Genomic DNA, 27731 nt, shown 5'->3' on the forward strand with positions numbered 1-27731 from the left:
TACAGATGAGGAAATAATTAGAGATTAGGTGACTTGCCAGGTCATACGTTTAATCAATAGGGAAGCTCTGACTCCAAGCCAAGCCCTCTAGTGTCTCCTAATAGAGGAGCTAGTGTGTGTCCTGGATTTACAAAGATGAGTTGGGATTTTCAAAATGGGTGAGTGGTTCGAGGCTAAAGGAATAGCATGTATGGAAGAGGATAGCATGTTAAAGGTACTCAAAGTAGTTCATTCTGGCTGGACTAAGAATGTCTCAGTGTTTACCAGCTAAATGAATCAGAGCACCTTGAGAAAGAAAATGAAATGAGCCTAAAGAAGATGGCCACAGAGAAACTGGTGACAAGTTGAGCATTGAGAAGAATCATTACTGTCAGCTGAAATAAGCCAAGCTTATTAAGACAGCACAAATTTATAATGGTACTAAAAAAGAACTTTATGTTCATCAGCTCAAATTATATAATCCTTATACTCAGGTTGCTGTTTCTTCTTTTCTGTTTCCTCTGTTCTGTTTCTGGAACTTCTATTAGTTAGATATTGGTTTTTCCTGGTCTTTAGATTCTGGAACTTTTCTATCTTACTCGTCTTTGTCTTCTTTTCTTTCCGGGGGAAACTTTTTTTCTATTTTGTCTTTAAACTTTGTGCTATCCAGTGTGTTAGCCACTGACCACAGTTCAGTTCAGTTCAGTCACTCAGTCGTGTCAGACTCTTTGCGACCCCATAAATCGCAGCACGCCTGGCCTCCCTGTCCATCACCAACTCCCAGAGTTTACCCAAACCCCATGTCCATCGAGTCAGTGATGCCATCCAGCCATCTCATCCTCTATCGTCCCCTTCTCCTCCTGCCCCCAATCCTTCCCAGCATTAGGGTCTTTCCCAATGAGTCAACTCTTTGCATGAGGTGGCCAAAGTATTGGGGTTTCAGCTTCAACATCAGTCCTTCCAATGAACACCCAGGACTGATCTCCTTTAGAATGGACTGTCTGGATCTTCTTGCAGTCCAAGGGACTCTCAAGAGTCTTCTCCAATACCACAGTTCAAAAGCATCAATTCTTTGGTGCTCAGCTTTCCTCGCTGTCCAACTCTCACATCCATACATGACTACTGGAAAAACCATAGCCTTGACTAGATGGACCTTTGTTGGCAAAGTATGTGGTTATTTAAATTAACATTAAATTAAATTTTAGTTCTCCAGTTGCATTGGTCAGTTTTCAAGTCCTTAGTGGCTACCATGTTGGACAGCATAGAACTTTTCTATCATTACAGAAAATTCTGATGAATACTTAGTTTTTGCTGTCATTTTCCTATCTAAGAACCCTTTCTAAGACCTTTTTTCATTTCATGAATATACTCTCCTCTTTCCCACTCCTCTCAGAAATTTAATATTAATTATAATATTAAATACATGTACATTTTCTTGTACATTTCTCTTGTACATTTTCTTCTCTCTGCATTATTTCTGTTAGCTTTGGGATTTTTTTTTCCTATGTGTTTTGGCTTTTCTCTTTTATGGTGGAGACTTTTCTAACACCTAGCTTCTTGTCAGTTTGTTCCTATTTGGGAGAGGCACTAAGAAGCTTAACAAGCTTTGTGTAAATGAGTGGGGCTTACAGTCTTGGGTTTTATTACTCTTGGTTGAACCGGTTAGCAACAAGCTGGCTTTGTTTTGTGAATTCTTAAACATCAGCATGTTTTCTTTGTACAGTTCTTTTTTCAAAAATGGGATCCTCCAATTTCTACTTAGCTATGTAAACATTTTAAGAGCAAGCTAGGGAAAATAAATTGGGGTGGACCAGGAAGGGGTGGATTTCCCTAGTGGCTTAGTCAGTAAAGAGTGCCTGCAATGTGGGAGACCGGGGTTTGGTCCCTGGGTTGGGAAGATCTCAACCCAATGGCAACCCACTCCAGTATTCTTGCCTGGAGAATCCCATGGACATAGGAGCCTGGTGGGTACAGTCCATGGGGTCACAAAAAGTTTGACACGACTGAGTGACTAACTTTCTTTTCTTTCTTTAGGAAGGGGTAGGGCTAGTGCCACCATTCAATATTTAACCTTGCATTTGATCCCTGTGTAGACAAATGGCTCTTCTCACCTTTTGAAGTTTTTATGTTACTGTTTGTGGGTTTCGAAGGTCTGGTTGCTCTGAAGGCAGATGGGTATGAATTGACCATATTGGACAGATCAAAGATGAGGGCCCAGGAGCCATATAATCCTTTTATCAGCCCTCCCCCTACTTGCGGCCTCCATGGTACTTGGTTCAAGTCTTTCTCTAAGTTTCTGTATGTGGAATTAATGTCATTCTTTTCTGCAGACACATGAGTTTGATCTTTCTTAAGCTAGGTTCTTTATTTTTATCTTTTTATTGAGATATAGTTGATTTATAATATATGTTTCAGGTGTACAACATAGTGATTCACAACTTTTAAGGGTTATACTTTATAGTTATAAAAGTTGGCTATATTCCTTGTATTGTACAGTATATCCTTGTAGCTTTTTTACACCTAATAGTTTGAACCTCTTAATCTCCACCCCTATCTTACCCCTCCCTCTTTGGGCTAGGTTCTTTAAATTTTTCTGTCTATACTCTTGTCTTCACTATGGTTTGGAAGTCACAGATATCTCCTAATTTTTCTGCAGATGGAGTTTGTATTTGTTTCTTATTGGTTTGGGCGTGATTTTTTTCTTATTGAATTATTATTGACATATTAGTTTCAAGTGTACACATAGGGATTCCATATTTATATACATTAATAAATTATCATGATCAATCTAATTACCATCTTTCACCATACAGAGTTATTATAATTTTATTATTATTATTTGGCATGCCAGCATGAGGGATCTTGGTTTTCTGATCAGGGATCAAACCCATGCCTCCTGCATTGGAAGCACAGAGTCTTAACTACCGGACCATGAGGGAAGTTCCACAATATTATTGACTGTACAGCCCTCCATATCTGTGGGCATCTGCAGATTCAACCAACTGCAGATCCGATTAGATTGAATCCTTGGATGCAGAATCCATGGATGTGGAGGGCTGACAGTACTACTCCATTTTATGTCAGGGAGTTGAACATCATGGATTTTGATATCTGAAAGGATCCTATAACCAGTCCCCTGCAGCCACTAAGGGATGACTGTATTCTCTGTGCTGTACATTATAGCTGTGTGACTTATTTACCTTATAATTGTAAATTTCTAGACTAAGGGGACTGAAAAGTCTTTATTCTGCTATCTTTTTTACACATTTGAATTACTGATATTAATATAATTTCATCAAGAATGATTCTCAAGTTTCTCCTTTGTCTCAGAAACTCAAAAATAATTGGTTGTATTGCAAATGTTCAGATATCATTGGGAATGTTATGGAACACTAAGATGGCCATCCTTTGTGAGATCAAATCCTTATCAGATCTTTTATTTCATGAGGACATTTCTTTCAGAACCACTAATTGTACATCAAACTAATTATTATTATTTATCTAAAATGTATTCTTCCCAATCAGATTTTCTACTCTATTTGTCTCTTTTTTTAATGAAACCATCAATGAGATCTAATGCCATGACCTATACTGCTTAAGCTGTTTTTTATTATACCTTTTTTCTCAGTTGATTGTTGTTCATTCTTAAAATATATTGTGAATAATGTCACCTTAGTTTTTATTTATTTTTATATTTAATCCTTTCTTTAACTGAAAGATTAGATTCCAAATTCAAGTGGGACTTTTGTCACGTGGAATTCACACCCTTAGTACCAGCATTTTTTATACCACTGTTAATTTTTCCCTTTGCCTCTTCTACTCTATTAGAGTATCATTGACACCCTTTTAGCAGATCATTGTCATCTAAAATATATTTATTGTGAATAATTTGTATTAGCATTAAAAATGATTATTTACCAATCTTTACTGTCAATAAGCTCTTTCTCAGAGAAAGTTTTATGCATGACTCAGTGTAGACCAAAGTAGCTTTTTGTTTAATACATAGGTATTATTCACTAATACTTGCCTATTTAATACATAGATATTGTCCACTAAAGAAACTATTGTTTTGTAAATAAGATTGTTTCCATTTAAGCTCATCCAAGTTCTGAAGATAGGATAGTTGATTAAATATATAATTTTATGGTTTTGATTTTCAGATCCTTTGTAAAGGGTATGTCAGTAATTAGAGGCTTATTTGCTATATGATTATTAAACTAAATATTGCATATTGAAATATTACTCACATTTTAAAAGTATTTTTTTTCTGGTCATACTTCTTCAAGTGTAATTTTATTTCTTGCACCGCTTATCTTAGGAAGATATTTTTTTTATTTCTTAAAATGATCTAACAAGTTTGCTTGACCCTCATTAGGAGAAAAACAGACCTAGGGATACAAGACACATTTAATGGAAAAGTATAGGACTAGCAAATGGGCTTCCCAGGCTGCTCAATGGTAAAGAATTCACCTGCAATGCGGGAGACGTGGGTTTGATACCCTGGGTCAGGCAGATGCCCTGGAGAAGGAAATAGCATGCACTCCAGTATTGTTCCTGGGAAATCCCATGGACAGAGGAGCCTGTCAGGGTACAGTCCATGGGGTTGCAAAAGAGTCGGACATGACTTAGCGACTCAACAACAGCAAATAGGACTAGCAAAGTAGAAAGTGTTATTAGAGGATGGATATTTCATCAAAAGCAGTTCAAAGAAGTAATTTAATTATTTGCTTATAATTTATGTTGATACAGAGGGAAATGATTTAACCATTTTTCTTCTTTAAGTAACCTTTTTCTTTTTACTACTTTAGCCTGCCCAATCAAGAAGTCATAGTTGGACTGACAAAGCATGTCAAAAATCATCTAATATTAATAGCATTTGGCATAGGAATTATTGCCCTAGACGTGAACTGGATATTGTTTCAGATACTACAAAGGTGAAGGAAAATCCAAGTACTGTGGGCATTAAACAAGTGATTAGTACTAAAGGGTTAAATCTTCCAAGGAAGTCATCCATTGTAAAAAGACCAAGAAGTGGTATGTATTTTGTTTTTGTGAAATGCTAGTGAGAACTGGTCACATTTTAGAAGTCTTTGTTAAATCTAAGGTCGTTAAGATTTTTTTTCCTGTTTCTTTTAGAAGTTTAATAATTTTAGTTCTTACATTTAGGCCTTTGATCCATTTTGAATTAATTTTTTATATGGTGTGAGGTAAGGATTAAGGTTCACTTTTTTTGTATATGGCAATTAAGTTGTTCTAACACCATTTGTTTAAATGATTATCCTTTTTCCATTGAATTGTCTTGGCACATTTGTGGACAGTCAGTTGACCATATATGTGCAGGTCTCTTTCTGGGCTCTATTCTGTACCATTGGTCTCCTCCTACTTTATGCCAGAAAAACTGTCCTGATTACTGTACCTTTATAGTCAGTCTTGATATCAGGTAATGTAAGTCCGTAAGTATGTTCTTCTTTTGAAAAGTTGTTTTGACTATTTTGTGTTCTTTGCATTTCCATACAGATTGAATCAACTTGTCAATTTCTTTAAAGAAAAAAAAAAGGAGCCTGCTAAGGTTTTGACTGGGATTTAGTTGAATCTATAGATTATTTTCCCAGGTGGTGCTAGTGGTAAAGAACCCACCTGCCAGTGCAGGAGACTTAGTAAGGGACTCAATTTCCATCCCTGGGGTGGGAAGATCCGCTGGAGGAGACCATGGCAATCCACTTCAGTATTCTTGCCTGGAGAATCCCTTGGACAGAGGCGCCTGGCAGGCTACAGTCCATAGGGTCACAGAGTCAGACATAACTGAAGCAACTTGACACATGCATGGATTATTTTGTGGAGAATTGACATCTTAATGATATCAAGTTTTCAGACCCATTTATTTAAGTCTTCTTTAGTTTAAGCCTTCAGAAGTGCTTTGTAGTTTTTAGTGTACAGGTCTTGCACATATGTTGTCAAATTTATCCCTATATTTCAGGGTTTTGATGCTGTTATAAATGATATTTTTAACTGCAATTTTGGTTCATTGTTAGTATCTAGAAATACACTTGACTTCTGTATATTAATCTTGTGTTTTGAACCTTACTAAAATCACATATTAGTTCTAGTGGAAATCTAGAGCCCTGTAGTAGAGACAGACCTCCTTTCAGACCAATAGTCAGCAATAGTCTATCCAGCTATTCAACTTGCTGCAAATTCTTGTAACTAGTACATAATAACTTTTGCTAAGCATTGTCCACTATGATAATATGAGACACTGAAGTGTCTTGATCAATTCAGGATATACTAAATCTATGAATTTCTCCAAATAGTCTAACAACATTATCATAAAAAGAAAATGAGGTTAGCAAAGTGTAACTTCTTGGTGAAGGCTTTTCTGGGGATCCTACAATATTTTTTTTTCCTCTTCTGTAGAGCTTACAGTTTCCTACATAATAAACAGATTTTGGTTTATAGAAGTTTGCTGACCTGTAGGTATTTTTTTTAACCTGTACATTTTTGAATTTGAGGTGTCACCTTGTCTCTAGTATTTAGGCACCCTCCACTGCTCTACCCACATCTTAGTCATGAGCATTTACTCCCATGTGAGTGGAAGCTATTTAGACTGAGAAGTAGTTGGATTAATTTTAAGCACATTAATGCTTTGTCTATGTGCTTGCCTATTTCAGCTTTACCACTTTTATGTTATTTAGTCTTATGATTTATTCTTATACCATTAGATTGTTACACAACAATCTTCTAGAACTGTATAGCTGTGTAATGAGGATCAGAGCTAGAGTACAAATTACTTTCCACTACAAGACAATCAAATATACCTCAAAAACCATCTCAGTGATGGTGTATATATACATATATTAGGTATAGCACCTGGTTTTAATGAAACATTCTTTTAAACCAAACATAGATTAATCATAGGTTTAATTTTTTTCTTCCCGTGGTGGCTCAGCTGGTAAGGAATCCGCCTGCAATGCAGGAGATCCTGGTTCGATTCCTGGGTCAGGAAGATCTGCTGGAAAAGGGATAGGCTACCTACTCCAGTATTCTTGGGCTTCCCTGATGGCTCAGGTGGTAAAGAATCCACCTGCAATGCGGGAGACCTGAGTTCGATCCCTGGGTTGGGAAGATCCTCTGGAGAAGGGAACAGCTACCCACTCCAGTATTCTGGCCTGGAGAATTCCATGGACTATATATAGTCCATGGGGTCACAAAGAGTCAGACACGACTGAGTGGCTTTCACTTCACTTAATTTTTTTTTTTTTTCATTCAAAATCAGACCCTTTTTTTTATATTCAAATAGTATAATGAGTGTAGAGCCTTGCAGAATTGATTGTATCCTGAAATTCATACAAATAATTGACATTAAATCATAGTTAATTTTGAAACAGTAAAACACAGCCAAGGGAATTTTTTTTTTAATCGTTTTATTTCCTTTTCTGGTGCATAATCAAAAAAAAAAAAAAAAAAAGACTTCATCTTTAGGGCAATAGAACATAGGCTGTGAAACTGAGACCAAATCTCTAACTAGTCATGAAAGGAAAACTTACAAATAATCTTATTTTTATTTAGAAGAGCTGTCAGAAGATAATATGTTGGATCAATATTCTACTTCCTTTACAAAGAAGATCAAGAAAAACAATTGTGAAGGTAATAAGTCATTGAACTCTTCTGAACTGTTTATGCCTGACCTGGTAGATGGAACTACTGTTAAAAAAAGCTTAAGCACACCACCTACGACAAGAAACAAATTTGCAACATTTTTGCAGAGAAAAAATGAAGAAAGTGGTGCAGTTGTGGTTCCAGGCACCAGAAGCAGGTATTGTTACATCTATAGAATGTTGTGTGTCTCTTAGATTATATACTCTGTTGGTGTTTATTTTCATTGTTATGAATAGCATTGAATCTAATGAAACAGGTGTAGGACTTGGCTTAATCCAGTTTATCATGTATTGCCTTAGTTCCACTTGGACTTCTATTACTTTTGTTATCTCTTGATACAGAACTAAAATAAGAATTGTAGACCTTACTGCATTTTGCATCAGAATATCCTCTGTTACTTTGCCAGGGGGCAGGGAGGATCCACCTTTTTTTCTATTTTTTTTAGTTTGTTTAAGAGTTAAATATAATTTCACAAAGTACTTTTATAAATCTATTTAAATACAGATGACTATGGAATTCTCATATTAATTGATAATCTGATATAATACTAGGTGCTGGGTTACAGAAATGAGAGACATGGTTTTTGCTCTTGAGAAACGAATAGTTTTTCTTAGTTGGAAAAATAGGTCAGTAACAAAATCATTCCATACCCTGTGGTAAGTACAGTGACAAAATCATGCATGAGGTGTTTTGTGGGCATCTAATGCTGAGACAGTGGTTGGAAAGGGTGAGAGGGAAGGGGCGCGTGTAAGGTGCTCTTACCTAGGTTTAAATGATTCGTGAGTGAAGCAGATAAAGAATGGAGCCGGGTATTTTACCAGCAGACTCATGTAGCTTGGACAGAGGCATGGAGGTGAGCAACAGTGTGGAGCATGGGGGCAACTCTTTGCTGTTTGATCACCGCTATTTTTACTTCTGCCACAATGTAAATTGGAAAAAGAATGAAAAAGGAGCAGGAAGGTACGTGATGAAGGAAGAGAAATAAGGAAGCCAGTTCATGAAAGGCTTGTGACCCAACCTAAGGAACTTTGAGTCTTTAAGGGTGATAGGAAACATTTAGAAGGTTTTAATCAGGAGAGGGTTGTGATTTGACTCCTGGTTTAGGTAGACCAATGGTCCTCAACCTTTTTGGCACCAGGGATCAGTTTCTTGGAAGACAGTTTTTCCAGGAACCAGGTGAGGGGATGGTTTCAGGATGATTCAAGCACATTGCATTTATTGTGCACTTTATTTCTAGTATTACACTGTGATACATAATTAAATAATTATACAATTCACCATAACGCAGAAGGGGTGCATTCTGGGAGAGTGCACTCAGTGGGAGCCTTGAGCTTGTTTTCCTGCAACTAGATGGTCCCACCTGGGGTGGTGGGAGACAGTGACACCTGAAGCATGTTGCTTATGTCCAGTCTACTCCATAACCTCGTTTTGGTTGCTGTCACTGCAGAAAACCCTGCTTCACAGAGGATGTTGGAAATGGAAGCCAACTTTTTAGTGTTTTTGTGGCAATCTCAGGCTATTCCGCCTTGACTTTAATCCAAAATGTATGGAGGTTTGAGGTTGTCTCAAACATACTTTTATGGCCACCATCATTTACGATCTCAAGCAGGTGATCCTCTTCTAGCATGGACAACATCTGTTCACCTGGCTTGTTCACAAATAGGTCACGGATCCATTCCTTCCCAGTCCGGGGGTCTTTTGTGGTAGGGAAGTAATGCTCAAACTCTTTTGAAAACTGAGGCATGTGATCATGCATCCAGCTGGGAAAAAGAAGGCCCTGGCTCAGTCTCTTTCAAAATCTCTAAATGTCAAAAATCCCAGTGTTCACTTGTTGCCCCCATAATTCCAGTCTGGCTTTGAATGCAGCCACTGTATCTGCTGACTTGAACACAGTTGTTCTCCCCTGAAGTGACAGACTGAGTTCGCTGAGCAGGTTGAATATGTCACACAAGCAAGTTTTGCAACCCCTTCTGTTTCTCTGAAATGTGCTACCAGTGGTGACTGTTTTTCTAAAAGAAATCTCTGGAGTGACTCTCATAACTCAGAAACTCTAGCCAGTGATCTACCTTTAGAAAACCACCTCACTTCTGTATATAAGAGAAGACGTGTGTCCATCTCCTCACAGAGTTGTGCAAATAGACTTGAATTAAAGGTGCGTACTTTAATGTGATTATTTTAATCACATCCTGCAAAACGTTAAGTTCAGGTGATATTTTTCAGCTAGCCAGCATTTCTCTATGGATGACACAGTACACAGACTCATATTCAGAAATGAGCTCTTTGACCCATGTAGTGGAACCAGAAAGCTGTCCAGTCATGGCAGCCGCTCTGTCTGTGCATATCTCAACACAGAATGACCAGTTTTCCTGATATGTAATAAGTCGGAGACTTTAGTTTTGCAGCGGTGGTGTTGATTGCCAACAGAAGTGCGCATAACATATCCTCATGCACATCCTCCTAAAAAACAGATCACACAAAAACAAGCATTGTTGTCTTGTCAACATTGGTAGACTTGTCAACCTGGATTGTGTACCACGGTGACTCATTAATCCTCTCTAACAATTATGCCTCAATATCCTCTGCTGTTTCATCAATTTGTCTAGCTATGGTGCTAGCCAAAAGGGGAACCTGTGCCACCAAAGTTCATGACAAATGTCCTTAGCGGGATCAACTCCTCACCAAGAGTAAAGGGCTTCTTAACTTTAGCCTTGCAGTCAGCCACTAAGAATGATGCTCTCAGTGTAGACACATTTAATGAAGTGGTGGCCTTCAAGAATTGCTTCTCTTCTTCATGTTCACATGTTTTTTCTTTTGAATCTCCAGAGGCTTGTCTTTTAATCCTGGGTGCTTGGTCTCCATGTGGCAAAGTAGTTTTGAAGGTTTCATGGCTTCTCTAGATAGCTAATCACCACATATTATACAAAGCATGCCTGGAGAATGTGAATTGCATGTTTCAATGAACCCATAATTTAAGTAGGGCTCTTGGTATTTTCTTTTAAATGCAGGTTTCTTTTTGTTGGCAGTCTTAGAGTGTTCTGCTGTTTCATCATTGGGTCTTTCCCCCTTTTCAAAGAAGTTCTCCAGTAATGTTTGTTTTTTACTCATTTTCACTAGGGTTAGCCTGTGGGCTTACCAAAACTGACTGAGACAAGTGTGCAGGGTGGAAAAGAGGCAAGGAATTAGAGGTAGTAAATAAAATAATGGGCAGGCCACACATGAACTAAAAATAAGCATTGCATTCTGACTTAAAGCCTGCTACCAGATGTATGTGTACAACTGAAGTATATCAACTCACTCACCACTATAAAGCTTGCCACCAGATACAGCGTAATTGTCACTTGCCATCACTGATAGGGTTTTGATATAAGTCTGCAAGCGTGTGATTTGTTTGATCTCTGTATATCTCTGCCTGTGATAATCTCTATTTGCAGCCGCTGCCCAAAGCTAGCATCACCACCTCAGTTCCACCTTAGATCGTTAGGCATTAGATTCTTATAAGGAGCACGCAGCCTAGATCGCTCACATGCACAGTTCACGGTAGAGTTCTTGCTTCTATGAAAATCTAATGCCACCAGTAATCTGACAGGAGGCAGAGCTCAGGCGGTAATGTGAGCAATGCAGAGTGACTATAAATGCAGGGGAAGCTTCACTTGCTCATCCACCCTTCGTTTACCTCTTACTTTGTGGCCTGGTTCCAAACAGGCCTTCCCTGGTGGCTCAGACGGTAAAAGCGTCTGCTTACAATGTGGGAGACCCGGGTTCGATCCCTGTGTTGGGAAGATCCCCTGGAGAAGGAAATGGCAACCCACTCCAGTACTCTTGCCTGGAAAATCCCATGGACAGAAGAGCCTGGTAGGCTACAGTCCATGGGGTCACAAAGAGTTGGACACAACTGAGAGACTTCACTAGTCCAAACAGGCCACGGACCAGTACGAGTCTATGGTCCAGAGGTTGGAGACCCCGAGATGGACCACTCTGAACACACTGTGAAGAGTGGATTCTAGAGGGCCAATGGCTGTTGTCATAGTCCCTGCTAGTGAAGATAAGAATTTGAAGAGTCAATACTACTTAGGGGTTAGGAATTTGGACCCTGGGGTTAGACCACCTGGATTTTGAATCCTGTCCTGGTTACTCATGAGATGTTTGACTTGGGCAAGTTAATTTCTAGGTGCTTCAGTTTCTTCAAGTATAGCAATCTTAGGATTGCTGATGGAATTAAATTATTAACCTAAGTAAAGTATGTAAAATAGTGCCCAATAGATGGTAGACATACAATGAATAGCTCTGTTTCATTGAATTCGGATAGTGGTACCACAACTAGAAACAGGAATTAGTAACTTTCAGATCAGATTAGATCAGTCGCTCAGTCATGTCCGACTCTTTGCGACCCCATGACCCGCAGCACGCCAGGCCTCCCTGTCCATCACCAACTCCTGGAGTTCTAAGAAAAGGAAAATTTATCAGCTTCTGTTTTTCTCCAAAAGACTTAGAATGTGATTTTTTTTTTTTAAAGTTTAATAAGTTAGGTTGCAGCCAATTTTGTCTATCCATGATGACGGGAAATGGTCATGAAGGAACAAACCACTGGTAATCCCTAAGCTCCTTTTAGGGGATGTGTCAAACCCTTCTCCCATCAGATCTTCTCAAGGAAACATTCACAGTGCAGTGAAATGATCATTTTGATTCTTCCTTTGTTAAAGAAGGAATTAACACCCTCATTAAAGGTGTTAGTTAACAATGCAATAATGAAAACGTGGCTGCACAAATGGAAAATGGGTTTCTAGATGATATATGTTGCTTTATATATTCTAGAAAGTTGAATTCTGTCATTTGGAGAAATTTTTGAAATTTGTGTTTTATCTTTGCTTTTGGGTGAAAACAGAATTTCCTTTTTCTGCCTCTTTGGAGACAGCTAATGAGAATGAAATGGCAATCCACTCCAGTATTCCTACCTGGAAGATTCTATGGACAGAGGAGCCTGGCGGGCTACAGGAGTCACAAAGAGTTGGACATGACTGAGCACAAACAAGCAAAACAAATGAGAAGAATGTTTGTGTATCTCTTCAGGTCTTGGCTGTTGAGTCATTGTGGAAGCTTAACGAAATCTTCATTCCAAGCTGTAAATAGCTGCTTTACCTAGTTTAGTGAGATGTTTCACTAATAGTTCAGAGGATGTATTAAGAAAAGCTTAGAAAAACATTTTTTTTCTGCATCAACTTCCTGTGAAATAATAATTGTGAGTGAAACTTCTGATGTATAATTTTCTGATCTAGATTATATAACAATATCTAATAATCACTAGATATTATTAAATTAGTTTTCTCAGCTGATTTTCAAGATTTTTTTATATGTTATTCTTCACAATAGTATTATGAGATATTCAGCTCAGCGTTATTTTCTCTATTTTGGGCTCAGAAATTGCGGCTCTAAGAGGTTAAGAAACTTTCCCAGGGCTGTGCAGTTAGTAACAGTCCTAGGAAAGACTCCCAGTCATGGTTGATTAGCCATACCGTGTAGTGGTGCGTTGAAAGGAGCACACAGTCGGGTAGGCCTGGATTTGGATTGTCGCTCTATTCTTTACTTAGACCTTCACGTGCCATTTAACTTCTCTAAGCCTATTTTTTTAACTATAAAATATGGGTTAGATAATATATAGAAGATAATATATATAAGACTGTTCCAAGACTAGCGGAAGTTATGTGAATCAGACAGCTGGCACAGGTGCCCAGTCACTAATATATATGCCAGTGGTCGTTCCCTCCCCATTCTTTTTGATGTAACATAACAGGAAGTGTATTAAATATGCAAAAGTTTGTCTCCTATTGCCTGTCTTTTGAAAGTCTGTTTTAAGTCTTTATCTTTATTATATAGATACTTATCCTAGAGTAATGCATATTTATTTTTTGAGATCTAGAAATATAATTAACAGTTAAGTAACACCACAGGCTATTTGGAAAGAAGCAACCATGAACTGGGAGGAGTTCTGGGTTTTAATTCTGTTCTTTGTTGTTCAGTCACCCAGTCATGTCCGACTCTCTGCGACCCCATGGACTGCAGAATACCAGGCTTCCCTGGCCTTCACCGTCTCCTGGAGTTTGCTCAGACTCATGTCCCTTGAGTTGGTGATGCCATCCACCCATCATCCTCTGTTCTTTAGCTGATTAATTTTACAACCTTGGGCTCTGTTATTCTAACTTCTCTTACCTATGAAATAATACATAGAAAAATGTTTGGGTATCATAGAGGTGATTGTTTACTGAAAAATGAACTATGTGATCAGATAAAGGAGCTGATGTTTTCTGCTCAATGAAAAACCAGATAAGACTTTTCCTTTCACATGCTGCTTCCTTTCTGCCTTATACCCACACACATGAGCTAATGATTTGATGAAAAGCTAAGAGGATTTTTACTCTCGAGCATTTAGTATATATTCAGCTTATCATCTTGGTTTTGAACTAATGCTTATTAAGGAGGTACATTCTTTGTAAGTTTCATATTTAACCCATCATACGCTCTAGGATTGCCTTTTTAAACCTAAAAATGCTACTTGAATACATCCTTCCGAGTAATGATGCAATCTTTGTTTCTTTCATATTGGAGTTTTTAAAATGAGTTTTTTAAAGCTACTACCCTGAGTAAGTAGTACCTCTTTAGAAATATAGAATTTAGTAATTGATTTGGAAGTCTTAACCTCAATATTTAAAATAGTATAGAAATATTTAGGGTATATAAAAAGCTTGGTAGATTAGTATGCTACTACAAGTTCCCAGAGAGTTTACTACTAGGAGTTAAGCTAAAATGAGAGGTAAATAGCTAATTTATTTTACTTGTATTTTAATTAATTTATTTAATTTGTATTCAAATTACAAAATAAGAGACAATAGTTATTAAGTGTCCTTTCTGTTGCATATTTCTTTATCTGTTCAAATATTTGAGTGTCATGCATGTCTGCTCATTTGCTCAGTTGTGTCCTACTCTTTTGTGACCTCATGGACTGTAGCCTGTCAGGTTCCTTTGTCCATGGCATTTTCCAAGAGCACTGGAGTGGGTTCCTATTACCTGCTCCAGGGTATCTTCCCAACCCAGAGATCAAACCCACAGCTCTTGTGGCTCCTGCATTGGCAGGTGGATCAGCCATGTGTAAAATATATTTATTTATGAAATTAATGTATTTATTTTTAAAAAGAAGCAACCATCTTTCCATTATAAATGTTGTCACCTTCGTGAGCAAACTCAAATATTTCTGCATTGTTTCCGTTGTGTTTTTCTGTTAGGTTTTTTTCCAATTCTCTGGATTCTGCTGACTGTATATCAAAGAAAGCAAGCAGCCAGCCTCTAGCTGAAACTGCTGTCACAGATAAAGAAACCGATGCAGGTGAAGCAGATTGTCTAGAGGACAAGAAGTTGGGTGATACCAGTGTATCGCATAGTTCCAGTGAGCAGATTCCAGATGACGTGCCTGTGATGGCTGAAGAGTCTCAGTCTTTTAAGACCAGCACATTCACGAGGACCATCTCACCACCCACCCTGGGGACACTAAGAAGTTGTTTCAGTTGGTCTGGAAGTCTTGGAGATATTTCAAGAACTCCGAGCCCCTCTCCAAGCACAGCATTGCAGCAGTTCCGTAGAAAGAGTGATTCTTCCACCTCTCTGCCTGAGAATACCGAGAAGTCTGATGTAGCTCCGTTAAAGAGCGATGAGTCAAGTGATGAATCACATCCCTTACATGACGTGGGTTGCTCTTCACAGTCTCAGGAAAGCATGGACTTGTCACCACACAATTTAAATGCATCAAAACTTTCTCAGCCTTCTAGTCAGGATTCAGATTCAGACGTAAGTCACATTCTGAAGCCTTTGTTTTCAAATTCATGTGTAAGAGAAAATAGGGTGTTAATCAGATAATTGAGGAAACTTTGCCCGTGTTACGGAAATAATTGGTTGTTCTAATTTTTCACTCTAGACCTTACTGTATAGAAAGTTCATGTTTTACTCACCTGAAGGACTTCTCTGTATCTTTCATATTTTAGACTCTTATACTTTTAATCTAGCTGTATATCTTGAATCATCACTATGTGTTCCACTAATAAGTGTCTCAAGTTGTAGAACACTTAAGACCTAAGAATGATAAGCTTATTGAAGTTATTATAAATTTAATATTTAAATCCTTAATATAGTCTTGAATTCAGACAATGTTTGAAACCTTATAACTAAATGACCCTATTAATGTGATGGTGTTTGTCTTAAGTTTTAATACTTAAGAAATATATATATATTTTTACTCTTATTATTCTTGTTGTAAGTCCCCTTTATGATAAAACAAGATAGTAATGTAAGGGATTTTATATTCTGTTTAAATTAATAAAAGCATCCTAGCCATTTTTTCTTATTCATAAAATAGCTTTATTCTTACTTAAATAAAATCAAAGCTCCAAATAACTACTACTAGTAAGACCCAGTGATGTCATATTTTAAAATGACATGATGGCATAAGAGCATTCTTTAAATCTGAGTTATCTCAAATTTACTAATTTAACATACTTCATTTTATGTTCACAACTGTAGTTACCAAGTTGTAAGAACAATTATAACCTTGGTAATATTTGACAGAATTTTGAGGTCTGATAATCCTGAATATTAAACATCTAATAAACCAGTATGTCTCTGTGTACCTGTGGTCCGTTGCTCAGTTGTGTCAACTCTTTTTCGACCCCATGGACTGTAGCCCACCAGGCTCCTCTGTCCATGGAATTTTCCAGGCAAGAATACTGGAGCGGGTTGCCATTTCTTTCTCCAAGGGATCTTCCTGACCCAGAGATAAAACCCACATCTCTTGTGTCTCCTGCATTGGCAGGCGGATTCTTTACTACTGCGCAACCTGGAAAGTCCAGTAAATCAGTATATCTTGTGTTTATCAAAAGGAAAATATTTTATTCAAGTTCCTAAAGGAAATTTGAGTGGTATTGGACTCAAAGAAAAAAGCCTAGTTAAAATGTGGAAACAAATTTTCATTTAGAGAAAGCTGAAATCAGTTAATGTCTTCAAATCCAAAATCCATTCCAGTTTTTTAAGTAAGAGGGGCTTCCCTGGTGGTTCAGCTGTAAAGAATCTGCCTGTAATGCAGGAGATGCAGGTTCAATCCCTGGGTCAGGAAGATCCCCTGGAAAAGAACAGGCAACCCACTTCAGTACTCACCTAGTAAATTCCATGGACAGAGGAGCCTGGTGGGGTACAGTCCGTGGGGTCGCAAAGGAATCGGATGTGACTTGGCAACTAAACAACAACAAAATGCCAAACCAAACCCTGTGACTTTTGCTACTCTTTTCCTGTTCACTCACTTTGTGTTCAGTTCATCCATATTGTTTCAAAGACTGTTTCTTTTAATATGAGCCTCCATTTTAATGTCATCTTTTTCATTTTCCACGTCTTACTGCATTTTTCTCAAGGCACTATTTGGGTTCCATCACAGTTGTTGTTTCTTGAACATCTTTTTTTTTTTTTTTTTAATTTTATTTAACTTTACAATATTGTATTGGTTTTGCCATATATCAAAATGAATCCGCCACAGGTATACATGTGTTCCCCATCCTGAACCCTCCTCCCTCCTCCCTCCCCATACCATCCCTCTGGGTCGTCCCAGCGCACCAGCCCCAAGCATCCAGTATCGTGCATCGAACCTGGACTGGCGACTCGTTTCATATATGATATGCATATTTCAATGCCATTCTCCCAAATCATCCCACACTCTCCCTCTCCCACAGAGGCCAAAAGACTGTTCTATACATCAGTGTCTCTTTTGCTGTCTCGTATACAGGGTTATTGTTACCATCTTTCTAAATTCCATATATATGCATTAGTATACTGTATTGGTGTTTTTCTTTCTGTGAGGATACTTTCAAGTCCTCTGAACTCCTTTGGGGTATTTTTGTTCCTTTTCCAATAGACATCTTCTGTTTTACTAACTTCGTAAAGCTTTTAGCATGTTTTACTGAGAAGGCTTACCAGCTCACAGCCTAAGAGCTCGTCATGCTGACAAAACTCTCCACATGTCTGTCTTCTGGGCAATCATTTTTGTGCTTACAGTTATAGAAACATAAATTCTCTCCCCTCACCAAAAAAACCCAAACTAAACTAAAAATCTTTCATTAAATCATCTCTTGCCACCAGATGTGGTGAATTTCTCTTAGGATAAAAGGATTAATGGTCAAACAATTGGGACAATAACAGGTAACTTAAAAATTATGTTATCTTTCTTTATTCAGAAAATGTTTTAGAGTGTCACTGACATTTCATTTTGAATATAGTTTTTACTGTATGATTCTGAAGAAAATGCATTGGAGATTTCCATTGGTGGTTCACTGTGAAAAGCAACAACTGTATACTCTATGTTTATTAAGTTCATTAACCCTATTTGAGGTTAATTAATCTTAGGATCTTACTCTTGATCTTTCTTTTAAGAAACAATATAGCCCAGAGTCATCACTACTATGAGCAAGGAATGTTAGTGTTTCTGTAAGTTACAATCCAAATTAAAGGAATATTTTTGACTTTTGGATTGCTTTTTAAGTACATAATGCTATGTAGAATCCCAAGATAAATATATATATATATATTGAATCCTCTTGAAAAATGCAGAAATGTAAAGTCTGCTGAATTTATTTATTTACTTTCTAAAGTCCTTGAAAGGGTACAGCATCACATGGATTCTGTATCCAATGGCTTACGCAAGAAGGTTGCTTAGAAATTTGGCGTGAAGCATGCCATTGTTTCCATGAACATGAGTTGCTTTTCCCCAGATTATTCTGGTTTTGTTGAGCATTGTTCTTTGCTTTGTACACACAGAAGCATATCTCTTGCCTGGATAGAAGTCAATTTCATCTCAGGCATATGTCCGCTCAGTCATGTCCAACTCTTTGTGACCCCATGGACATAGCCCACCAGGCTCCTCTGTCCATGGAATTCTCCAGGCAAGAATACTAGAGTGAATTGCTGTTCCCTTCTCCAGGGGGTCATCCCGACCCAGGAGTCAAACCCGGGTCTCCTGCATTGCAGGCAGATTCTTTACCATCTCAGCCACCAGTCATAAACACCTTCAATTTTAAGAAGAGCTGTGTGCTCCTTCTGGTTCTGGAGACCCCACTTAGAGCTTTTTAATTTATATTTTACACAATTTACTTCTCCAGCTGAAATTTCTTACTAGTTTTCTGTAGTGAGACTGGCAAAGATCATTCTTTCCACATTAATTTTCTTTTATTGTATTTCATGCTTTTAATACCTTTTTTCTTCTGAGAAGTTACATTTTATTTACACTGATTTTTATCAATTTACTTGTTTTATGTTTTGTTGAATATTGGTCAGTTGTCATAAAATCTTGATAGTAAAAATCTAATTTTGCTTTATTTTTCGATCTTGGGGATCTAGGAATCTGATTGCAGTTTTAAGTCACTTGATAAACAAGGTAATCAGAAATCCAAGCTACACTTGTTTCATTTTTCGAAGAAAGACACGCCTCTAAGAAACAAGGTAAAACACTTATATAAATTACTTTTAAATTTCAGAAGCAGGGCATGCTTATTACCAGGAAATATGAATATAAGCAAATTTAAAACTCAAAGTGCCTGTATTCTTATTTACACAAAAATGTCTACCTTCAGATCTTTTAGGACCATATTTGTACTTGATTTGTATCGGGTTGGCCAAAAAGTTCCTTGAGTTTTTAGGTAAAAATAAGAGACACATTTTTCATTTTCACCAAGAACTTTATTGAACAACATATTCATTGTTTTGTTCCACTACCTTCTGCCATTTTCCAGGCAACTTCGTAACTCTATCTTCCCAAAACTTTTTATCATTTTGAGTAAAGAATTGTTCCAGGTACATTATTTTCAAAATTTTATCAAGACCAAAATAAATGAAAATCCGACGTTATAATATCTGAATATGGCAGTTAAATCAGAAAACCAGTCTAGCTGTAAATTTTTGCCTGGTCATCAAAGAAACCTTGTGGTGTCCTGATGGAAGATGACACATTTTCTGTTGACTCTTTTCATCTAGTGCTACTTTCAGTTGGTCCAGCTGGGAGCAGTACTTGTTGGAATTAATTGTTTGGTTTTCCAGAAGGAACTCATAATAAAGGAGTCCTTTCCAATTCCACCATATGCACATCACTTTCTTTGGATAAAGACTGTCCTTCAGTATGGTTGGTAGTTCTTCTGTTCCGTGATCTCTTCTGTTCCACATTGTTGAACAGTGTCTACTTTTGATTGCCTGTCACAATTTGTTTTTATAACGGGATGTTTTAATTATGTTTAAGTAGAAAATCACATGCATAAATACTGTCAAGGTTTTTTTTTTTCACTTATGTGGAACCTAAACTTCAAAGCAATTAAAATAAGCAAGCTGGTGCATATGATTTTCAACATGTGATTTGGATATTTTGAGTATGTGAGCGAGCTATCTCCTGTGTGGTATAACTTTGATCTCAGTTTACATCTCCCTTTGATCATTGTCAACTTGAATTGGTCTACCTGACCGTGGATCTTCGTCTAGCAAGAAATTTTTACCTTTCCTGGAATGAAAAGTGAAAAATGAAAGTGAAAGTTGCTCAGTCATCTCCAACTCTTTGCAACCCCATGAACTATACAGTCCATGGAATTCTCCAGACCAGAATGCTGGAGTGGGTAGCCTTTCCCTTCTCCAGGTGATCTTCCCAATCCAGAGATTGAAGCCAGGTCTCCTGCATTGCAGGTGGATTCTTTACCACCTGAGCCACAAGGGAAGCCCAAGAATACTGGAGTGGGTAGCCTATCCCTTCTCCAGTGGGTCTTCCTGACCCAGAAATCGAACCAGGGTCTCCTGCATTGCAGGTGGATTCTTTACCAACTGAGCTATCAGGGAATAATAAAGTATAATATTGCCAAAAATATTTTTAAAATTCCATCTTCAATATTAAAATGACTGCACAGAAATTCACTATTTTTTTTTTAAGCACACTAATATGAAAGCTGTCACAATGCTATCTAACAAAATTGTTTCAAATGAAGTTATAGACAAGGAAGTGCTATTAGCCATCTTGTGGAAAAAACCTAATGAACATTTTGGCCAACCTAATAGGTGTTTAAGTTGTGAAATTTGCTTTTTTTTTTTTTTTCTTTATAGTATATAAAGATCTATTTCATGTACTTAAGTAACATTACTTATAATGACTAAAATATGCCATGGTGTGGGTTTAACTAATTTTCTTATGTTTGTCCTTTACTCTAAACATTTTTGTTATACCAAACAGTACTGCAATGAAGATTTTGTTGATAAATGTTTGAGTACTATACACATTCTTGGTTTTTCATGGGGATGAATTCTGTGGAGTGGTATTACTGGTCCAAGGGCAGGTATGACGTAAAGCTTTGATGTGTATTGTAAAAAGGCCTTCTAGAGACTGGGTCCCTGATCAGTCAAGGGTTTTTTTCATTCAGACTGTATAAATATTTGTGTGCCTGCATAGTGAAAGCTCATAAGTCAAAAGCCCATTTTATGTATTAAGTATCTTGCCAATATCAAAATACTAATTCCTAACTTAAAAATGGGCAAGAGACATGAACAGAGATCACAAAAGCAAAAAGCCCAAGTGGATGATTAATGTATAAAAGCATGTTCAACCTCATTAGTAATCAAATAACACAAATTAAAGTAATAAAATATAATTTCTTACCTCTTATTTTTCCAAAAGTTTTTGATTTACTGATTTTATAAGGGTATAAAGTGCTGAGATGAATAATCACATTTAAGATAGCATAATCCTATTAATTGGTATGATTAATTATCCCAATAATTAATTAATTAGGATAATAATTACTTAAGATAACCATATTGAGGAGAATAAGAATTGCAGTGCCATTTCTGGAAAGCAATTTGAAAGAGTTCAAATAATTTAACCCAGTAAGTACATTCTAGAACTTGAGCCTAAAGAGATAATGAGAATTTAAATACAAGACAACTTATTCTTGCATTGGTTGCAATAGTGAAAAATTGGGGGAAAAAATCTAAATATCTAAAAAATAAATGTGTGAAATACATTAAATACTTTGTTGGTTTTAATGGACATATATTATTTTTCTTATATAAGAAAGCTATATTTATATAGTTAATAATGTTACTTTCTTATGTTTATTTGTAAAAGCATAGAAACTTTACAAATATTTTTAATAAGTGACTAGTACATCTATTTGAAATAAGGTCATATCTCATACTATGTAAATATAAAACTGAAAGATATTAAGGATATAAATGCAAAACATGTAAATATAAAGTGAAAGTTGCTCAGTCATGTCCGACTTTTTGGGGAACCCCAAAAGTATGAGCTGTATAGTCCAAGGACTAGATGTATATGAACTGTATAGTCCAAGGACTTCTCCAGGCCAGAATACTGGAGTGGGTAACTAGTCTCTTCTCCAGGGATCTTCCCAACCTAGGGATCGAATCCAGGTCTCCTGCACTGCAGACGGATTCTTTACTAGCTGAGCCAACAGGAAATATAAGTTTCTTTTAAAAATCTCTGAGTGAGAAAGACTTTTTCAAACAGATCCTGTGTTGTAAAAATTTCCATATCATTTTTGAATGAAAAGGGAAACTATACTATTAAATAATATGTGTAGCATGGTGTTTTTGTTTGCTTAAATGCTTGAAAATACGCATATTGTATATGTTTGTATGTGTGTGTGTGTTAGTCACTTAGTCATATCCGACTCTGTGACCCCATGGACTGTAGCCACCAGGCTCTTCTGTCCATGGGATTTTCCCGGCAAGAATGCTATAGTGGGTTGCCATTCCCTTCTCCAGGGGATCTTCCCGACCCAGAGATTGAACCCAGATCTCCTGCACTGCAGGCAGATTCTTTACCTTCTGAACCTCCAGGGAAGCCCGTGTTTGTATAATCATGGTAAAAAGTCTGGAAAGATATTAAAATTATTTGCAGTGATAGGACTAAAGATATAGAAAGTACTTTCTCAAAAGAAGTTACGTCTGAACATTAAACCATCATCTTTTTATTATTATTATATTTTCAGGTTTGCACTGTCAGTGTTTTAACTGACACTTCTGTCTTGGTGACAGCTCCACAGATGAACCTTCCCTCTTGCTCCCTGGTGTCCATCTTCAGTATATAAAATCAAACTCATCTTTCTTTTTTAACCTGTAACCAGTGCTTCTTAAAGCACTTATCAGCTGTAATAATATTTGTTCTGTGTCACTTAGTTTCAAAACCTTAGGGTTGTCCTCTTTCTTTATAACATCCAGCTGGATCCTTCTTTTTCAAGGGCTAAAGAACAACAATCAAGACATCTATACCTATCTAAATCCTGTTTCTTTCTCTGTCTTATTTCTTGCTCTCCTTTTTTCCTATCACCAACATCCTAATTTAATATTTCATCTTTCAGGTATGAAGCTGTCCATTCTTTATACACCCTCTACTAGGTTCATCAATTTTAAATCCTTGTTTTATATTACCACACTCATACTGTCCTAAAAAAAAACAGTAACAAAACTTTAATGGCTCCACATTTCTAGCAGCATACAAGTCAATGGATTCAAGGCGCAGATTAAGACAAATATCATATGACATCATTTAATCATGGAATCTTTTTAAAAAAATGATACAAATGAACTGATTTACAAATCAGAAATAGAGTCACAGACATAGAAAACAAACTTACGTTGCCTAAGGGGATAGCGGGGAAAGTAGGGTAGGGATATAAGCTAGGTGTTGGGGATTAACATATACACACTGCTGCTACTGCTGCTAAGTTACTTCAGTCATGTCCGACTCTGTGCGACCCCATAGACGGCAGCCCACCAGGCTCCCCCATCCCTGGGATTCTCCAGGCAAGAACACTGGAGTGGGTTGCCATTTCCTTCTCTAATACATGAAAGTGAAAAGTGAAAGTGAAGTTGCTCAGTCGTGTCCGACTCTCAGCGACCCCATGGACTGCAGCCCACCAGGCTCCTCCGCCCATGGGATTTTCCAGACAAGAGTACTGGAGTGGGGTGCCATTGCCTATATAAAATAACAAGGACCTACTGTATAGCAGAGGGAAATATACTCAGTATCTTGTGATAACCTATAAGGGAAAAGAATCTGAAAAGAAGATATGTATAATATATATGTGTGTATAACTGAGTTACTTTGCTGTACCCTTAAAATTAATACAATATTGTAAATTATACCTCAATTAAAAATCAATAGATCAACTTAAATGTCAGTAGAGATCTGTTTAAGTAAATTATGGTACATATATACAATGGAAAAATAAGCAACCTATTCAAAACAAAATTCAGTTCTATATGTGAAATGGAAAAATCTTCAAGATACATTATTTGGTAAAATCAAGATATATTAAGCAAGGAAAAAAAGTACACATTGAAGTATGACACAATTTTTAGTATGCTGCCAGTCATGTGGTGTGTGTGTGTAAATGAATTCAGTCATTGCACAGGAAACCAGTAATAGCAATTGCCTAAAGGCAGTGAGGAAGTAAGAGAGACTCACTTTTCTGTCTTTTCTTTTGTAACTCTTGAATTTAGGTACATGGATCACCTATTAAAAATATTATATAAGTTTTGCAGACCTAAACCCACTTTTGCACATTGATTATAGGTTATTTTTTGTTCCAGTATATAAATAATTTTGTTTCAGTATATAAAGTTTGAGATTAAAGGTAGTTTGTTTTAACACAGTAGTATTAAAACAAGCATTTAATCTTCAGATTCCTGGGCTGTATAAATCCAGTTCTGTGGACAGTCTTTCTACAACCAAGATCAAACCTTTAGTACCTGCCAGAGCCAGTGGGCTGAGCAAGAAGCCACCAAGCGTCCATAAGAGAAATCATCACAATGCCGAGAACAAGCCAGGACTGCAGATCAAAATCAATGAACTCTGGAAAAATTTTGTATTTAAAAAGTGAGTTACCGTGTTACTGATTCTAAAATAGGATAAATCATTTTTTTTTCTATAATCTTAATTCCTGTCTCCTCTTTCTATTTTCATATGAATCAGTTTCTTTTTCTCTTACCCTAAGAGCTTTAATTTCCTCTGGTCCCTGTAACTGACTCTTTGTAAGAATATGTAGTCTCAGTTTCTGTATCTTCTTTTTAGTGAAAAGATGGCCAACTGAAAACCTCAGTTCTCAGTCTGGCTTTGGGGTCTCTATGTTGTTACGCAAACTACTTTTCCAGGGCTTAAGTGCCTCAGCTTTTTTTCCTTCTAAAAGTTGTTTCAGACTTGAGAATGGAAAGATAATGCTGTATGGTTACTTCTGGACTTAAGGCAGTTTGTTTCCCTAAATTACCTAATCTAAAATGGGAAGAATCAATGAATTTATGAGTTTATATGATGAATTAGCCAGATTTCTACAGTATATAGCAAACTTTTAAGAGAGTTGACCCGGCATATATCTACATTTTTTGAACCGCATTACTTCTGTTAGACAACAAAATTAACCACAGACTAGCATGACTTTATAGTTAATTTATTTTCTTGTTCTTATTACAGCAAATGTGCCAAGAATAAAAGCAAAGAGAAAGGAGTGAGGGAGGTGACTTACATGCGATGATAAGATTAAACTTTCAGTTCAATTCAGTTCATTCGCTCAGTCGTGTCCGACTCTTTGTGACCCCATGAATCGCAGCACGCCAGGCCTCCCTGTCCATCACAAACTCCTGGAGTTCACTCAAACTCACGTCCATCGAGTCAGTGATGCCATCCAGCCATCTCATCCTCTGTCGTCCCCTTCTCCTCCTGCCCCCAATCCCTCCCAGCATCAGGGTCTTTTCCAGTGAGTCAACTCTTCGCATGAGGTGGCCAAAGATTAAACTTTACCTAGTAGATATTGTTATCACAATCAGTTGAGATAGTATTAGTGGAAATACTTTGTAATAAGTGCTGGACAATTATCTTTTACTTACATTGTGTAAAGTCTAGATTAAACCATATAGCAGCAGTTCTCAAGCTTTTTGCCCTTAGGAACACTTTATAGTCTTAAAAATTACTGAGAGCCCAAAAGTACTTTGCTTTATGTGGGTTATATCTGTTTTTAATCTGTTATTAAAAGGGACATTTAGAAAATATTTGTTTATTTTAAAATAACAACAATCTCATTTCATCTTAAAATTGATAGTATATTTTTACAAAACTATGTTTTTCAAAACAAAAGTGAGAATGACATTGTTTTACATTTTTGCAAATCTTTTCTGTCCAATTTAATGTAACTGAACTGCATTCTTATATCTGCTTCTTTGTTTGATTTGTTATGTTTTGGTTGAGTTATATGAAGAAAATCTGGTCCCACATGTAAATGCACTTTAGCATAATAGCATTTTTTATTTAATTTTAATTTTTCTTCTTTTATATTACACCAAAATTCAGTACGTGGTAGTTTCTCAAAAGTTGTAATATAGGATATGAAACCATATTAATTGATTTTTATATATTACAGTCTACTGGCTCATATTGTATTTTGGAGTTCATCTTTTACTCATTCATAATTTTCTGACATTGGTGTAAATCATTTGAAAAATGTGGACTTACTGAGTTGTGCTTATCTTTCAATTGTTGACACATTTCATTATATAATATTTTTAAAAATCACAGTCTTGCCAGCAGTCTTTTAAATATTGGGAAGGTGTCAAGGGGCAGATATAAGTTTTCCAAAATTCTAATTTTCACTGGAAAGCTTGAATTTTTGTCTCTGGCAACTAATGCTGTTAGGTTTTTTTTTTTTCCCTTAGAAATAACAAACAATCTCTGTTCATTTTAGAGAAGCCCTTTGCTAAATACTTAAATTTGCATTTCCATAGTGAGACTGACTTTTCTTTTAGTACTATCAATATTTCTTAAACAGTTTGGTGATACTGTGTTGATTCATTGTCAGCAGCTTTACTTACTATCAACACAAGTGTCCTTTTTTAGATTATTGATACGAGTGTCAGCACAATATGAAAAGTAGATAAAGTCTAAATACTATTATGAAAATAGTTTTAAATATTACAAACCCCCCAGAAGGGTCTTGGGAATAGGATTAGTTTTTATAGACGTAGAACTTCCTTCCCAAAGTTGGGAGCGGGGAAGGAGTGAAAAGTAGGGCTTAAACGTTTGTTCATGCTTCACTCGCGCTGCTTCTCAGCCAGACTTGAGAAGGACGCTAGAAAGAAAAAAACTAAAGTTTGTTTACTGAGATCCTTCTACCTTAGCGAGTACGGTGTGGTACCTACTTTGAAAGATGATTTAGAAAGCAGGAACGGGTACTAAGAAGCAAAGCTCAAATTCTGTGGGGCATACTCAGAGGAGAATTTGATTGTGTTACATGATGAATTGAGGGAAATTATACGGTAGAGGTTCTTATCCTCTTTATATACCTCTATTTTGTCCAGGCAGATTATTCTCTAATAAACACTACCATAAAAACACCAAATTCATTTTATTATATTTTGCAGAGATTCTGAAAAGCTTCCTTCTTGTAAGAAGCCAGATCCCCTGTCTCCAGTCAAAGATAACATCCAGCTAACTCCAGAAGAAGAGGATATATTTAACAATTCTGAATGTATGCTTGTTCAGAGAGCACTATTCCAGTAAACGCAAGCAGCTGGGAGACTGTTGCCTGCAAGAGAATCTCTATCAATTTCAAGTCCTGTTTGGAAATGAGGCCATTCTGAAAGATTTGTTCTTAGATCTATGCTATTTATTTTAAATAGAACACAATTTTTTATAATAATTTTGTAGCTGTTCTTGTTTGGCTTTTTATATTTTTATAAGAAGCTAACTAGAGAAAGAACTTTGGAAAATCTACTCTCCGACTTTCCCTGTGGTCCAGCGGCTAAGACTCCTTGCACCCAATGCAGGGGACCTGGGTTCGACCCCTGATCAGGGAACTAGATCCCACTTGTCACAACTAAGGGTCCCCATGCTGCAACTAGGTCCCAGTGCAGCCAAAATAAATAGTTTTAAAACAAAAATCTATTCTAAAGATTTCTATAATGTTGTCAAATACAAAGATGGTAAATGGAAAACCACAATTCTGTGATCATTTTATACTATAAGAAATTACTATACT

General features: G+C 36.8%; 1 protein-coding gene across 2 annotated transcripts in view; it reads left to right on the top strand.

The window, feature by feature from the left end:
- Positions 1-27392, top strand: part of EXO1 (exonuclease 1) — a 42590-nt gene extending 15198 nt beyond the window's left edge. For both annotated transcript variants that reach the window (XM_006075861.4, XM_006075862.4), the window contains exons 10-15: positions 4788-5013; positions 7546-7792; positions 14910-15468; positions 19054-19155; positions 24390-24583; positions 27115-27392. In XM_006075861.4, the coding sequence (XP_006075923.3) occupies positions 4788-5013; positions 7546-7792; positions 14910-15468; positions 19054-19155; positions 24390-24583; positions 27115-27253 (1467 nt within the window). In that variant the 3' untranslated portion in view covers positions 27254-27392. The remainder of the gene's footprint in view (positions 1-4787; positions 5014-7545; positions 7793-14909; positions 15469-19053; positions 19156-24389; positions 24584-27114) is intronic.
- Positions 27393-27731: the final 339 nt, after the last annotated feature.

Source organism: Bubalus bubalis, chromosome 5 (genome assembly GCF_019923935.1).
Source record: "Bubalus bubalis isolate 160015118507 breed Murrah chromosome 5, NDDB_SH_1, whole genome shotgun sequence".
NCBI lineage: Eukaryota > Metazoa > Chordata > Mammalia > Artiodactyla > Bovidae > Bubalus > Bubalus bubalis.